Source organism: Conger conger, chromosome 12 (assembly GCF_963514075.1).
Source record: "Conger conger chromosome 12, fConCon1.1, whole genome shotgun sequence".
NCBI lineage: Eukaryota > Metazoa > Chordata > Actinopteri > Anguilliformes > Congridae > Conger > Conger conger.
The window spans coordinates 32,385,859-32,401,589 of record NC_083771.1 but is presented as its reverse complement, the minus strand read 5'-3'; the positions used below and the strand labels follow the sequence as shown (position 1 = coordinate 32,401,589).

The 15,731-nt window shown below is 46.2% G+C and overlaps 1 protein-coding gene across 1 annotated transcript in view; it reads right to left on the bottom strand.

Moving 5' to 3' along the window:
* The window catches only part of xrcc4 (X-ray repair complementing defective repair in Chinese hamster cells 4), a 71,070-nt gene that overhangs the window by 27,454 nt on the left and 27,885 nt on the right, over window positions 1-15,731 (bottom strand). Inside the window, exons 4-6 of the mRNA XM_061261907.1 lie at window positions 4,755-4,921; window positions 2,746-2,895; window positions 1,882-2,033 (exon numbers count right to left, since the gene is read on the bottom strand). Coding sequence (XP_061117891.1) covers window positions 1,882-2,033; window positions 2,746-2,895; window positions 4,755-4,921 — 469 coding nt within the window. The remainder of the gene's footprint in view (window positions 1-1,881; window positions 2,034-2,745; window positions 2,896-4,754; window positions 4,922-15,731) is intronic.

Here is a 15,731-nt window from a genome sequence, read left to right as displayed (position 1 = left end):
GCCTGCCAACAGCAGCTGTGTAAGTAGTGCAGGCTTCAGGAGCAAAGGCTACACACAGTTCAATTAACATACAATTATATATGAAGATGTTAAAATTAAGATGTCTACTTTTCAAGTCACACTGACAGTGCGCTCCCTGTCAGAATAATTTAAATCACTAGATGTTTTTTGATTGAGCAATTAAAACAGTGACTGGAACTACTTAGTATCATGGGAAATGATGGCAGAATGTGACCTCACTCTTGAGCTGAACTATATCTGGTAACATACGACTGTTAATCCTTCCATTTCCTGCCTCATTCTGAACTGCAAATGGAGCAGGTCTGGGGCCTGTTGGACAGAACAGCTCAGGTCAGTTTGAATGGAATATGAAAAAGAAGGCAGCAGTCTCAGGGCTCTCCCGCACTGTTCCCAGATCATCTACACACAGGCCCTGGAGGTTGAGCACCACATCTGGGGCTCTGTGGTGGTCTGTTTCACCCCCACCATCCTCAGCCCCAGGGGAGGATATGTTCTTCCAGTTTGCTACTCTGCTCTAACACTGTTTTTGTCATAAAAACAAGTAGAAGACAGCCAAGTTCACACACAATCTACACTGTAAACCAATAATACTTCAGATCTGTAATAACACAATGTCTCCAGACATTGCTCATTTGGTCATGCTGAGAGTGTTGAGAGACGGTGCTCACTAGCACCACAGTGGTTGGCCCCAGTATAGGTCATTCAGCAGTGTTTTCAATATAAAGTCAATGGTACAATTGCAAATACAAAGTAAAAATTTTTTCCCACAAGAAAATGTAATGGCAATCTCAGTTTTTTCAATCGCTCTGTTATTAGGACAATACAGCAATACTTTGTGGACTAATCAAGGACAGCATATGTCACTCTCTCACACACGCTTAGTGGAGGAGCTGCATCGGCTTCCCTACTGAGCAGTCTTTGGCTCCAAAGTGTACAACATGGCAGCACCAGTAAAGTTGACTTGCAGATTTCAAAGCGCTTTTCACGAGCCCATGGATAGTCAGTGGGTGACGTAACAGGCACTTGGTCCATATTTTTCTACAGTCTATGGTTCAAGCACATATATATATATAAAGTATTTGTAACACAGCAAATCAAAAACTATAACCCACTCTGACAACTTGGAGCTTGTGCATTCATATAAAGTGGGAGGTCTGGAGGGAACAGACGGCGATGAACACCTTCTTCCGAGGGGGATCACAGAGAAGCACAGGGATGAGAGGGAATGGCGGGGGGAAGAGATGAGAGAGACATTCTTACCACCAGCCCCTTAGTCATGCCAACAGGATCTATAAGTTTAAGAGTTTCTTATTCCCACCAGACAGCACAGTGGAAAAGAACACGTGGGACCGCATGGGAGGGAACGTCTGGAGTGGTTTCCAAGACTCATTTTGTGGTTGGCAAAGGTACGGCCCAGCAACTTAATGAGTGGCACTAACCTTTACCCAAGATGACTGAAATACCAGCACACTGCATGTGTGTAAATGTGGAGTTCAAACATGGATGCCCACACATCTCCTGATTGGCCCAACAACTCCTCAGAGAATTAACACTAAACGTACAGTGATAAACCACAACCACATCAGCGGTGATCTTGATCAAAGGTCCTGACGGCTCATACAGAGCAGACAAAACAATCGATCCTCTCTTCATGTGGGAAGAAAGAGGTTCGGATCAGGTCCAAAGAGTGCCCAGAGTAAACTGATGTTTGTAATTTTGTCAAGCTCTTCATAAGGGGGTGATTACTGCCAGGCAGGCTCTGCTGTAGTCTACCCAGAATTTCTGTTTGCACTGGAACTTCTTCCAGGATCTGATGCTAATTAGCCAGAGAAAAAGCATGTTAACCATATGGTACTGCACCTCTGAGAGGAGCTGTTTGGGCCTCAGACCGAGGGGGGCTCTGCGACTGCTCCTCGTCAGTGCTCCCCCCGTACTCATCTTCCGCTGGGGCCACGGTCCCCCCTTCATCGTCGTTCTCTCTCGAAGCCTCCCCCTTTCCTGAAGACCCCTCCCTGAGTGAGGAAAAAGGAGATAAACGGAGGGCCTGTGAAAGAAGGATGGAGTGTCCCCTCTTGCTCAAAGCCATATCAATCTATCAGCTTGCAGTAAGCCGAGCTGTCACAAAGCTCCAAAGGGGAAGTGGTTTCCAGAGGAACTCTAAAAGGCAGAAAACAAGAGCCAGTAGGGGGAAAACCGGGAAATGATTCCCTGACTCCTGGGAGAAGATAACTGACATTCCAAAAAAACAGAATGCTATCTATATTAATAATGCTACTCTACTGAGCTGAAGCAATGGATGTTTCAGATCATTACCACAGCAGTTTATCATGCTAGTTTTTGGCTTCTTTTCCTTTCACATTCTCCTCTCAGAAAGAGTAAGGGGGAACCACGTAACATCCCTAGGCAACACAGCTGTGGTGAAACACCAGCAGCTACACTACTATACGTGTCACTAAGTTACGGCATAAACATTTCCTCAACAGGAAAACATGACACAGTGCCATGTGCTGAAGGCACAGTAATAAGAGAAATCTCAGCATTTATTCAGGAAAAAGAAACTTAATTTGTTCTGCATTGGGGTTTTTCATCTTACAACCCCATTGTTATATGAAGTAATATCGATTAAGTTACCATAGGAAGCAAATATCTTCATTGTTTCAGTTATTTTTTTGCCAGGCATGACTGGGTGGCATTGTGTTCTTAAGCGAGGTCATATCCTGTCACCTCTGCCCTTTTCCCCCCAGATCCTTCTCCAGCAGCCTGATCTTCTCCATCAGACCCCGGATCTTCACCTTCTTCTCGTTCAGGACCAGGGCAAAGCGCGAGTACAGCTCCTTCTCCAGGTCCTCCTTCCCATGGACGTACCTTTCCATCCTGTGGGGAGAAAGGGAGGTGCTCGGGGTGATGGGAGATGGGGCCCAGAGGATTCACTCCTGAGCAGAGAGGCAGGGGTTATTTGATATGGCTATGGCTATATTTGCTTTGGCTACTTGAACACAAGAGATGAGAATAGCACTCCCATTCATTACATTACATTATTGGCATTTGGCAGACGCTCTTATCCAGAGCGACGTACAACATTCAGTTTCACATTGGCAGAGTTTATATTTGACAAGGAGAACCACTGTAGTAATAACTATATTAAATTCCTTGACATCAAGGGCCAATTGGCACCCACTTCATTAAATTATTATGATGAATACACAGTATATATTTACATGGGAGTGGTTTAGAAGGGGTTACACAACCTCAGTAATGTGCGTAGTTGAATAATTGTGTATTCTTCAAGAAAACACTTTTATCTATGCTGGCCACATGACCAGCAGAACAATTGAAAGGTCACTGAAGGTCAGACACTACTGGTGGTCACATGAACGGGGCAGGATTACATTACACTGAATTTACACTCATTCTCCTAACAACATAGATTTGGAATTAAGATAAATAACTCAAGAAGATTTGTGAAGCTGATAATAACTTGATAAACAATCTTAAAAATCTTAGACAAGCTAATGGATGTGTGTTAGAATCTGAGTTTATAAGCAGGTTTATTATGTAAGCTTGCAATTTTCACTTGATTCTGACATCAAAATTTCAAACAAAGGAAGTGAAACCATTCATCGTTGGTCAATGGTACAATGGAGAAATTAAAGAAGAGTTTTTTCATTACACAAAATGCGCAATCAAATTTCTCAATAGAGCGCCAAACTCTCCCAGTAGACTAAACTAGGGTCAGAAAGAAACCCTGAAGCCAAACTGAACATGATGCAAGCTGGGAAAGCTGACATAGAACAGGGAAAGGGGGCTGTGGTCATCAACGTGTTATTGCTATTTTTACACCAATGTTAAAAGGAGAAGCCCAAATGGATTGGCTGGGAGGGACGATGTCAACATACGGTCCACTTACGCACAGCCAAGCCTGGCCAATGTGTCTGACTTCTCTGGCTTCTGCAGAGCAGCCGGGGGGAATGAGGGCGAATATAAACGTGTGAGAGAGACCCTCTACCCTCCCCTCTCTTTAAAAAACAAAAACCCCGCTCTGACTGTTCTCGGGAGGGGCGGGCGGGGATATCGCGTGGGGAACAGGACGATGGTGTCATCGCTGATCCTCGGGACGGGGTCCATCTGGTAAGGGAAAAAGCGGAGACCGTCGGCGCGGAGACGGCAGTAAACAGAGCCAGGGGGCGTGAGCCCGGCTGACGCACGAAGATGCTTCACACGCTCCGGGGGCGTGGGAGGGTGAGCGTCCGGACAGACGGCCGGGTGGGGCCCCTTCCCCACCCTGCCCCGTGTCAGAACCACAATACGTGTGTTCCAGGCAGACTCGCGTCAGCCTAAGCAGCAACACATGCTATACATTAGTCTCACGGTCCAACCTACGTTTTTTTATTTCCTGGAGCTCAATATTCCTGCCTCCCAAATTTAGAAAGCCAAAAATAGAGCCATTGTGCTTGGAGGAGAGAGGCGTACAGTGTTCCAGCCATGACGTCACTAGCACCCGCGCTACACCAATGTCAGGGTTGGTAAGTGACAACGCGTGGCTCATGCCGGAGGTATTGTGGCGTGCCACGGAAAGCATCGGCAGAAGGAACAAGCTCCGCATTCAGACACACACAGTCGAGACTTCTGCGGGCGGTCTTGTGTCCGGTTCACCCGAGCGCCACGCAGAAACAGACGAACAGAGCAGAAACAGAAAAGGGGAAGCGCGGTCAAGGGCAGTAGTGATCACCTACTCTGCCGTCATGTGGTCCTGCTCCTCTCGCAGATGCTGGTTCTCCTCCTGCAGGTGGAGGTTGCTGGCCTGTAGCTGGCCACTGCGCCCCAGCCCATGGCTAATGAGCTCCTTAATCACCTCCGAGGGCTCTGCCACAGGCCCCAGCTCAACCGAGCCAAGCCTGAACTGGGGAGGGAGAGAGCAAGGGAGGGAGAAGAAGAGAGGGAGGGAGAGAGACGGGATATAGCATTAATTACCATGGTTAATTTCAATATTCTTTCTGTTTCAGCAATAAATATGATTTTTTCATTCATCAGTTTGGCAACACAGGATACCATTTCCTTCAAACAACACACACCATCATTCACCATCAGCTTAACAATGGGTATAGTGAAACCACAGCCATTCCTCTATGTGGTGTGGCAGACACAAAATGTCTTTTCTTGGGATTATGGTTTGAGTTGGGGTGATTACTGCTTCCCTAAAAGTGTTGAAACGATGTGTTTACATGTTGCGGGTAACTTTTCTGTGGAGCCCACCGAGACCTACACAGTATGTATGTATACACACATTAGGCAGAAAGGAGCTTACTTGTCCAGAGCAACATAGTCAAACAAAGCCATCTCTGGACCCTACAACCCCTGTGTATGCCATTAGAATCAAACCATGGTTCCCACAGAGATAAGAGGAGACACTCAGGATGGGCATAAGGACTTATTGATGGATCCCAATGTTTGTTGTCCCTAAGGGTCCCTAAAACAGCAGAGGGGCCTCTCGCAGTGATGGGCTGAGATGGTCACTATCAGAGCAGTGCTCTTCGAGGATGGCCGGACACATGGCGTCTGTGGAGCTGTGTTTCACCGCTCAGAGGTGCTGGGTGGAGAGACCGGGATACCGAGTCCAGTGTCACGGTCCTGGGCGCTGAGCACTTCCCACGGCGACCCCATACAGATAAAGGTCACGGGCACTTGGGGGGCCCAGCGGAACTAATGGTTGATGGGTTAATCAGGCTGATTCAGGCCCGTTTAGAGAAGTGCCTGGAGATAATGCACAAGGCCTATCTCAAGGGTTTGGATGCCCTGGACGCCATAGCCAGGAGAAAGCACTCAGCTTGGACACACAAACACAAAAATGTTCCTTGCTGCATGTTTGTGATGTCTTCCCTAATGGGCAACCCAACATTGTCTCTTGAACAATCACACAGTCAATGCAAGCTTGTATATGGTTTAAATATGTTAGCATACATCCTACCATGAGAAGCCAGTAAAATGGTCAGGGGATTAGGGCAAATGTAGTATAATACACTCCTGAAGAAGAAAAAGTTTTCTGTTTCTCAAGCCAATTTTTTATCCAGAAATTAAATATCAAAATAAAAACCAATGTAACACTAACAGCTAGATCAAGTAGCTTCATTTATCAATTATACATCAAGGAAATGTTTTAATTAAGCTGCATTAACATTTCCCTGCAGACTATGGCCAAAATCTCTGGCATGCAGTCCATAATTGACCCTGGCTTCACCCAGGGTGGGAAGGATTTGGTACATTAAAAGTTCACAATACACTAGATATAATACCAGTGAATGCAGCATGAAAGCTTTCTGTGTTACTTTTTTCCAGTTGTGATGTTTGCAATTAGACATAATTACATATAATTTCATTAAATATAACAGAACATAGACAGAACAATGAAATTGTGATTGCGATTTAACATTACTCCGATTGGAGGAGGCACAGATGACACGGCCACTCTCTGAAACCTCCCTGTTAGCAAATTATAAAAGAGACATACCTTGTTCACTCCCAGAATGAAGTATGTTTCAGGCCATCTTAGATCAGGCTGAGTGTTCCCTGAGGACCATGCGCGCAAAGCAACTGCCATGACCTTCTCACGCCCTTTGGGCAAAGCCCTGACCTGTCTCCACACTAACAACTGACCCCAGCCACTGACCACATGGCCTGGGCTGTGGAGCCTGTGTGTTCTGAGCACGGCTTCTGCTTATCATCACAGACTGACTGGTTCGCACTGTGAGCAGTGTAAATACCTATCAATCAACGTACCACATCAAACGTGAAGATGACTATGCCACCATTATGGCCATATGAACGTTTTATCACAAAATGAATAGAGGAATGATACACATCGAGTAATCCAGTCAGCTTCTTCATCCTCTGATGTACTATGATTTTTTTTTTTTAAGACTCACATGTGCACAATCAGTAAATCAGAAAATCAGTATATTGACTCTTCTCAGCTCTTCTCAGTGGTGGAAGGAACGCCGCTGTAATCAGACCTGCCTGAACTTAGGCCAACCTGTGAGCATTTACTAAGAGTTTACCGCTGTTACATCTAACATTATATCCTCAACACCATCTTAATTTCAATTTAGCAAGATTTGCATATAGCACGTCATGCTTTTGAAACAGTAGGTGCTGGGGAAGAAAGGGAAAACTAGTAGTAGATAAAAGTATTTTTAGATAAAATACTGTCTTTAAAGGACCATTTACTTCACCGGACGCATAATTGCATTGCAATGGGAGTATAGTAGAAAAGCGATGTAGTTTCTATTACCATTTGACTGCTCCTATATCACCCAAACTGCAGACATAATATAAACACAATAATGAAAAAAAAAAACAGTTTCTCATACACACTTTAAACAAACAACCTGTGTGTCATTATTTTCTGGGCTGATCCTTCAAACCGAAGTAATATTTGTTCCTTATAAAAGAACCAATGTGAACTGAGCCACTCTTAGTCTATGGAAAAGGTGAGATGTCTCAGTAGGTGCGTCACACTCATAAAGCTGCAGAACTAATATGGCGAGGGGGTTGAATTTCTCACATTTTTTGACACACCTCCGGCTAAATAGCAGGTGCACACCATTAAACTGGAAACATAACAATCTGAGATGGAAACTCTCTCTCAAATAAATACACCAATGCAAGGCTTTGGGCTTATGTATGACACAATCTGAAATACCTCCAGAAAATGTTATGTGACGTATTATAATGAGTGGGAAATACCCACTCAAGTGCCCCTCCGAGGAATCGCCACCTTAACGTGTGTGTCCCGGTGATCCTGGGAGCTAGGTTGTCGGGGGCACTGTTAGCCCCCAGTAGGGTCTCCCAAGGCAAATTGGTCCCGGGGGAGGGGCCGGACTAAGAGCGATTCAAAGACTCCATGATACGGCCACACAATGACCCAGTTACCTCGCCTGGAAAAGGGAAACCGGGGCCCCCTGCTGGAGCCAGACCCGGGAGGGGAGCTCGTCGGCGAGCGTCTGGTGGCCGGGCCTTATCCCATGGGGCCCGGCCGGGCACAGCCCGAACTGGTCACGTGGGGTCGCCGCCCTGTGGGCTCACCACCTGCAGGGGTCGGCATCGGAGTCGGGTGCTTTGCCCAACGGGCAGTAGGCAAAGGCGGGGATCCGGGCGTGCTGAACCTCGGCGTCGCAGACTGGTTCTGGGGACGTGGAACGTCACCTCTCTGGTGGGGAAGGAACCGGAGCTAGTGCGGGAGGCGGAGCGGTACCAACTAGATATAGTTGGGCTCACCTCCACGCACAGTACTGGTTCCGGAACCAAACTCCTGGAGAGGGGCTGGACTCTGTTCTTTTCTGGAGTTGCTCAAGGTGAGAGGCGCCGGGCGGGTGTGGGGATACTCACAAGCCACTGGCTGAGCGCCACTGTGTTGGAGTTCCACCCGGGGAACGAGAGGGTCGCCTCTCTGCGACTACGTGTCGCTGGGGGGAAAGCTCTGACTGTCATTTGTGCTTATGCACCAAACGGCAGTTCAGAGTATCCGGCCTTCTTGGAGTCACTGGGCGGCATCCTGGAAAGGGTGCCACCCGGAGACTCCATAGTTCTGCTGGGCGACTTCAACGCTCACGTGGGCAATGATGGAGAAACCTGGAGGGGGGTGATTGGGAGGAACAGCCTGCCTGATCTGAACCCAAGCGGTGTTTTGTTATTGGACTTCTGTGCTGGTCATGGATTGTCGATAACAAACACCATGTTCGAGCATAGGGTAGCTCATAAGTGTACTTGGTACCAGAGCACCTTAGGCCAAAGATTGATGATCGACTTTGTGGTCGTATCATCAGACCTGCGGCCGTATGTCTTGGACACTCGGGTGAAGAGAGGAGCAGAGCTGTCAACTGATCACCACCTGGTGGTGAGTTGGATCAAGTGGCCGGGGAGGCTGCCGGAAAGACCCGGTAAAACCAAACGTGTAGAGAGGGTGAACTGGGAACGTCTGGCGGAGGCCCCTGTTCGCGAGGTCTTCAACTCCCACCTCCGGAAGAACTTCTCACGCATCCCGGGGGAAGCTGGGGACATGGAGTCCGAGTGGGCCATGTTCAAAGCCTCCATTGCAGAGGCGGCAAGCAGGAGCTGTGGCCAGAAGGTCATCGGTGCCTGTCGGGGCGGCAACCCAAGAACCCGCTGGTGGACACCAGCGGTGAGGGAGGCCGTCAAGCTGAAGAAGGAGGCCTTTTGGGCTTGGCTGGCCCAGGGGTCCCCTGAAGCAGCAGACAGGTACCGGGTGGCCAGAAGGGCTGCGGCAGTCGCTGAAGCAAAAACCCGGGTATGGGAGGAGTTCGGGGAGGCTATGGAGAAGGACTTTCGGTTGGCCTCGAGGAAGTTCTGGCAAACCCTCCGACGACTCAGAAAGGGAAAGCAGGGCTTGTCTCAGGCTGTTTTCAGCAGGGGAGGAGAACTGCTGACCCGGACTGGGGATATTGTCGGGCGGTGGAAAGAGCACTTCGAGGAGCTCCTGAACCCGAACATCACGTCCTCTGTGGAAGAGGCAGAGCCCGAAGACTCGGGGGAATCTGCACCTATATCCCTGGTGGAAGTTGCTGAGGTAGTCAAAAAGCTCCTCAGTGGCAAGTCGCCGGGTGTAGATGAGATTCGCCCTGAGATGCTGAAGGCTCTGGACATTGTTGGGCTGTCTTGGCTGACACGCCTCTTCAGTGTCGCATGGAGGTCGGGGACAGTACCTGTAGAGCGGCAGACCGGGGTGGAGGTCCCCATTTTCAAGAAGGGGGACCGGAGGGTGTGCTCCAATTACCGGGGTATCACATTCCTCAGCCTCCCTGGGAAAGCTTACTTTAGGGTACTGGAAAGGAGGCTCCGACCGACGGTCGAACCTCGGATTCAGGAGGAGCAATGTGGCTTCCGTCCTGGCCGTGGAACAGTGGACCAGCTCTTTACCTTGGCAGGGTTGCTGGCGGGGTCATGGGAGTTTGCCCATCCAGTCCACATGTGCTTTGTGGACTTGGAGAAGGCTTTCGACCGTGTCCCCCGGGGAACCCTGTGGGGTGTACTGCGGGAGTATGGGGTACCGGGGCCGTTGTTACGAGCCATCAGGTCCCTGTATAACCAAAGTGAGAGCTGTGTCCGCATTCTCGGCACAAAGTCAAGCACGTTTCCTGTGGGTGTTGGACTCCGCCAAGGTTGCCCCTTGTCACCGGTCCTGTTTGTGGTATTCATGGACAGGATCTCAAGGCGCAGCCGAGGTGAGGAGAGTGTCCGGTTTGGTGACCTCAGAATCGCATCTCTGCTTTTTGTGGTTCTGCTGGCTTCATCGGACCGTGACCTTCAGCACGCACTGGAGCGGTTTGCAGCCGAGTGTGAAGCGGCCGGGATGAGAGTCAGCACCTCCAAGTCCGAGGCCATGGTTCTCTGCCGGAAAACGGTGGATTGCTCCCTCCGGGTTGGGAACGAGTCTTTGCCCCAAGTGAAGGAGTTCAAGTATCTCGGGGTCTTGTTCACGAGTGAGGGTAGAAGGGAGCGTGAGATCGACAGGCGGATCGGTGCAGCGTCAGCAGTAATGCAGTAATTACTGGTCGATCTACGTCCCAACCCTCACCTATGGTCACAAGCTTTGGGTAGTGACTGAAAGAACGAGATCGTGTATACAAGCGGCCGAAATGAGCTTCCTCCGTAGGGTGGCCGGGCTCAGCCTTAGAGATAGGGTGAGGAGCTTGGACAATTGAGCCTATTTTTGGGTCTGGGGTAGGTTTAGGGGACGGAGTTAGCGTTAGGTAAAGGTTAAATTAAAGGGTTGGCCTTTGTTATTTGGGAAGTGCTGTGGCATATTGGTTAGGGAACAGGGTTTGCAACATTAATGCCGTAGGTTGAATTCCCAGGTTAGACACCGCCATTGTACCCCTGAGTAAGGCACTTTACCTGAAATTATTGAATAAATGCGCAGAAGAATTAGTAACACAGTGGTCACAATTTTAACTGAGAAATCGACAAGCAAAACATACAAAACAGGGGTTTTAACCTTCAAATAAACTTTCAAAAATGAATGTGATAGTCTTCTTAAGGTGATGAAACCCATATAAATTAATGTTCCAAGAGAAGTTGGGAACTTATTTCGCTTTGCAGAAAACCTGTTTTACATTCGGGCTAAATATCAGCAAAGGTGTGCTGCATGTCATCATAAAAAGCATTATCAGGCACTTATCAGGAAAGAATAATTCCTAATTAAAGGCTTTATTAGTATATATCCAGATATTGACCATTATGTGCGTTTTAGATATACTGTATATGACACATTTGAAACATGTGAAGTGTACAAAAATTACATCAGAACATTTTGAATGTTTTAAAACTTATATTAGCACAAATATACCAGTGTCTCGCAAAAAATGAAGAAATGTCATATAATTCATTTACATGGCCTTGCAACTGCCAGAGGAGACTGCTCAGCATCCCCACCCAGTTTCTATAAAAGTGCTCAGATGTGTTTGTGCTAAGAGCTGGATGAAGACTGCCTCTGTGAATACCTGACTCATGTCAATAAGAGCTTTGCCAAACCCAAAATAAATGTCTTTCCTTTAAAGCACTATTACAGCATGATTTTGAACATCACAGATTTGCCAGGGATTATTACATTTCCTCTACGGACTATAAGTGGATATGTGAGTAATTGAAATAACACTCAAATATAAATACAGAAAATATGTTACAGTGCTAGTTACTGTTACCATTCAGTTCATTTGTGATGTGTAGAAACAAGCAATACATTCTACCCTCTTGACTATTCAATAAACATTTGCCCTTAAATCTAACAGTGTGGGCAAACAAGTCTTAACCCAATTTTTCTTTATTTATTCTCGTTTTTAATTGTAAACAGGAAACACAAGAATCCAGTCCCAACTTTCCCCAGGTTAACGGTCTTCAGGATGACGCACAGTGAACAGAAGCGGGTAGAAGGAAGAAGGGGAAGTGAGCACTCCAACAGCCACAAGTTTAGCAGCCAGTTGAGTCTGCCAGTGGCACCTAGTTTGGCCTTATACCTCAACACCATTAGATGAAAATTGAAGACCATTAGATCCATTTATGCTTCTAGAGTCAATCACCCTGCCAGAAGCACAGTAAGATGAGTTTTTCTACAGCAGGTAGGCCTATTTCCTAGATCGCAAGTTGATATCACTTTGCAGCGTACTGTATTGAGTGCATATAGCTAGCCATCTTGGATTGTTTGGTGTCACCCTACCAATAATGCAGATACTCTCTTACACTGTGGGATGCAGGACCAGGGTTGACAAAGTGATACAGTATTATGCACATGAGTTATGAGCCCAGGTGGGCTGAAAGGGGCTGAATCCACAAACAAACATCTTTACTTTTGTGTGGGGACAGGCCCAGCCTGTCACAGGACCACCCGCGGCTCACAGCAGGTGAGGCTGTGCAGGGACCAGGACACCCTGCATACCGTGGCTGGGTCAGAGCCAGGGCCCTGACATCACTGTACATACGATATGCACTAGCAAAGGGCTCCAGGCTCAGTCTCATTACTCTGACTGGCCCAAACATCCCCTGTAGGGCCTCTATGTTACAAAAACATAAATACTGGAAAAGTAACCACTTCCTTTAATTTTTTACCCAACAAAACTGTCCTTCCCTAACTTGAAATTTTGCCAGTTGTGTCTCTCAGGTTACCGTGGTACCAGCCACATCCTCAGCACTGAAGCTGAAGATCCTCAGTTCAGCCATGGGCAAGCTGGAGACCATTTCTTATGATCCTACCCCTACTTATTTCTAATCCACGGTATGGGTGAGAACATAGTATACCATTGCTGAATGGCCCATGTGGAATCTAAGTGCTCAGAATGAATAAAAGGTGGGCCTAAAATCCCTCCACTCTTGGATAATGGCATCTTAAGCAGACTATCTGACCCAACAGCAAAGGGGCGGCCTGTAGCGTAGTGGTTAAGGTAAATGACCGGGACACGCAAGGCCGGTGGTTCTAATCCCGGTGTAGCCACATTAAGATCTGCACAGCCGTTGGGCCCTTGAAAAAGGCCCTTAACCCGGCATTGCTCCAGGGGAGGATTGTCTCCTGCTTAGTCTAATCAACTGTATGTCGCTCTGGATAAGAGCATCTGACAAAATGCCAATAATGTAATGTAATGCAACCAATAGCAATCATAGATAGTGCAGGGAGCAGCCACTAAGTAGGTCCTAACACACTACAGGCCACACAGTTAAAGTGTCAATTGGAAGAGATGATATTTTAACATTGAGGAGGATGAATACCACTGTACCCCACCACAGCAAACCCCTGTTCACAATCACACATGACATCCTCTGGACCAGTCGGCAATATCCTCCTGAGACCCAGCAGAGAAAAAAGTTTAAGTATTTCAATTATTTTTAAATAATGCAAGTGGCTTGAAAGACAAAAACAGGGGCTTGTATCAGGAGGCAGGATTATGGAGATAAAGTAGTATAATTATGTCAGTATTTACTGCAGTATAGAGTAAAACCTGGAATGCTCCCAAATCTGGAACATGGACTCAGGGCTTTACCCAGTGCAGTTATCCAGACAAATCAGTAATCAGTAAAATATTGCCATGTTCCCTACAGGGGACAAAAATGAATTGGCAGGTTTTACGAGGATATGACTGAGCAATACAAAAGCCTTTTTGGCCTCAGGATCTTATTTCCTATGTAGGAACAGAGACTCAATGTGTGTTCTAGTACAGGCCCCATGCTGAATATTCACCATTGTGTAGGTAAATGGTGGCCTTTGATGTGCTAAAAGGCTCGTTTGAATCAGTATGTATTAATATGGTCTACTTCTCTTTTGCATTACATGATCATTTTTATTCGGCCATAAACAGAGTTGTTTATTATTTTGTATCTTCATTTAGACTCGTAATAACTGACAATGTGACATCAAATCATAACTCAGTTTAGTCACCCTCTGACTATACTGAGCGGAAAATATTGCCTTTGTTGTACTAACACTTAGAAGAAATGATCAACTAAAATTGACAATTGCACCCGCTAAGAAAATGTCATGCTTTTGCCTGTCCCACCCTTAGAGAAATTATGGCAATGTTTAATTTCAGGAGCCTAGATATTTTCACAGCTTTCACTTTCAGCTAGCCTTGTGTCCTGTGAGAACACAAAAAACATCATTGAGCGCCTACTGATGCCTACACCACTGTTTCAGCTCCATGATCGTACACAGTCCAATGAAACCACCAGAACCCATCTCTGTTTTCCTTTAATTACAAGCCTGTTAAACAAGTAAGTCCATAAAGAGGAAGCGTTGATGTGCTGAAACATGTTTTCAGGAATTAACAGGTCACCATGCTACAGGCGAACGTGTTTATGCCCACACTTTAATGGGAGAGCTCATCTGTTTTAAAGCAAATGGTGCTGGAGCCAAACCAGCCTATCACACGGACACATTATATTATCTAACAAACACATGTAGTATATTGTAGTACAGAGATTTTTATAAAACATTTTTTTTCTGCAATATTTCATAATTCTAAAATGGTTATAGTTTTGTTGCTCTGCAAAAACAGCTCCTGCCATAAAAACAGCTCAAATAATCTCCAAACCCCCATTTTCTCTGCCCCTGCCCCTGGAAGAGGCTCCAGGAAGAGTTCATCAGCCACAGGCAGGAGACAGGACCGAGGTTTGAGTGAAAGTCCAGCAGTGAAAGCCTCATCATTTACTGCCTCCAAAGACATAATTAGGCTGACCCCTTGACAGAAAGTGTATGCTAATGAGCTAATCTCTAACTAAGGAAATCCTCTCCTCGATCTTCTGCCATTCACACTGTCCTTTCCCATGAATTTAGCCCAGATTTAATCAACTTTGGTCTTTAAATGTAGATTAAATTGATTATTAAACAGGAGGGGTCACCAATTAGAAATCAAACATTAAACTGTGTGTGTGTGTGCACGTGTGTGCGCGTGTGTGCTCTCTCTAATATTACAGTCCTCGCTATTAGATGCCATCTTAGCTTGCTGTGATGGTAAAGACACCAAACCACAGCTATGGAAATTGACTAGATGCTTCATAGTTAATTATAATGAAGAACATTAGCATGGTAGGTTGACAACATTAACAGTACAATATAAGTGGGTATAAATTGTTGAATTCTCAAATAAGTAACTCTGGCACAAAAGTTATCAAAATATTAATTTTCTGGTACAACACTTGTCACAGCCACACCTGATTTATTTTATGGCATGTGAATGATCCGACTTTATCCTCACAGAAATGAATTTCTTGTTTTACAGTGGTGAAACCATAGGAAAGCAGAAGTTACAGTTCTCCGAAAAATGCCACATGGTTACAGCAGTTATGAACTTCATGGGTCCTGCTGAACTTCTGCCTTCAAACATGTCTTTGCCATACCTGTCATTTATACTGGTTTGAACTCTCCTGGAGAGTCACACCTGTTTTCTGACCACACAACTTTTCATCTCTAAGTCTCATTTTAACTTGTAAAGCAAAGCACAGCTGGCTGGTGTGTCAATCAATCATCAGTTATCATTAGAGCCAATAATAACGGTGGTGGAAAGTTTGGAGAATTGCCATTGTATATTGATTTGCCTGCTGTTTGTACAGGCAGAGCCAGTTTAAATTGCCTTTTGTAACATGCTGAGATTGTGTGTTTTGTCTGCAAATGCAGCAAATCATTAAGAGGTTTTTAGAAATGTAACATTTAATTT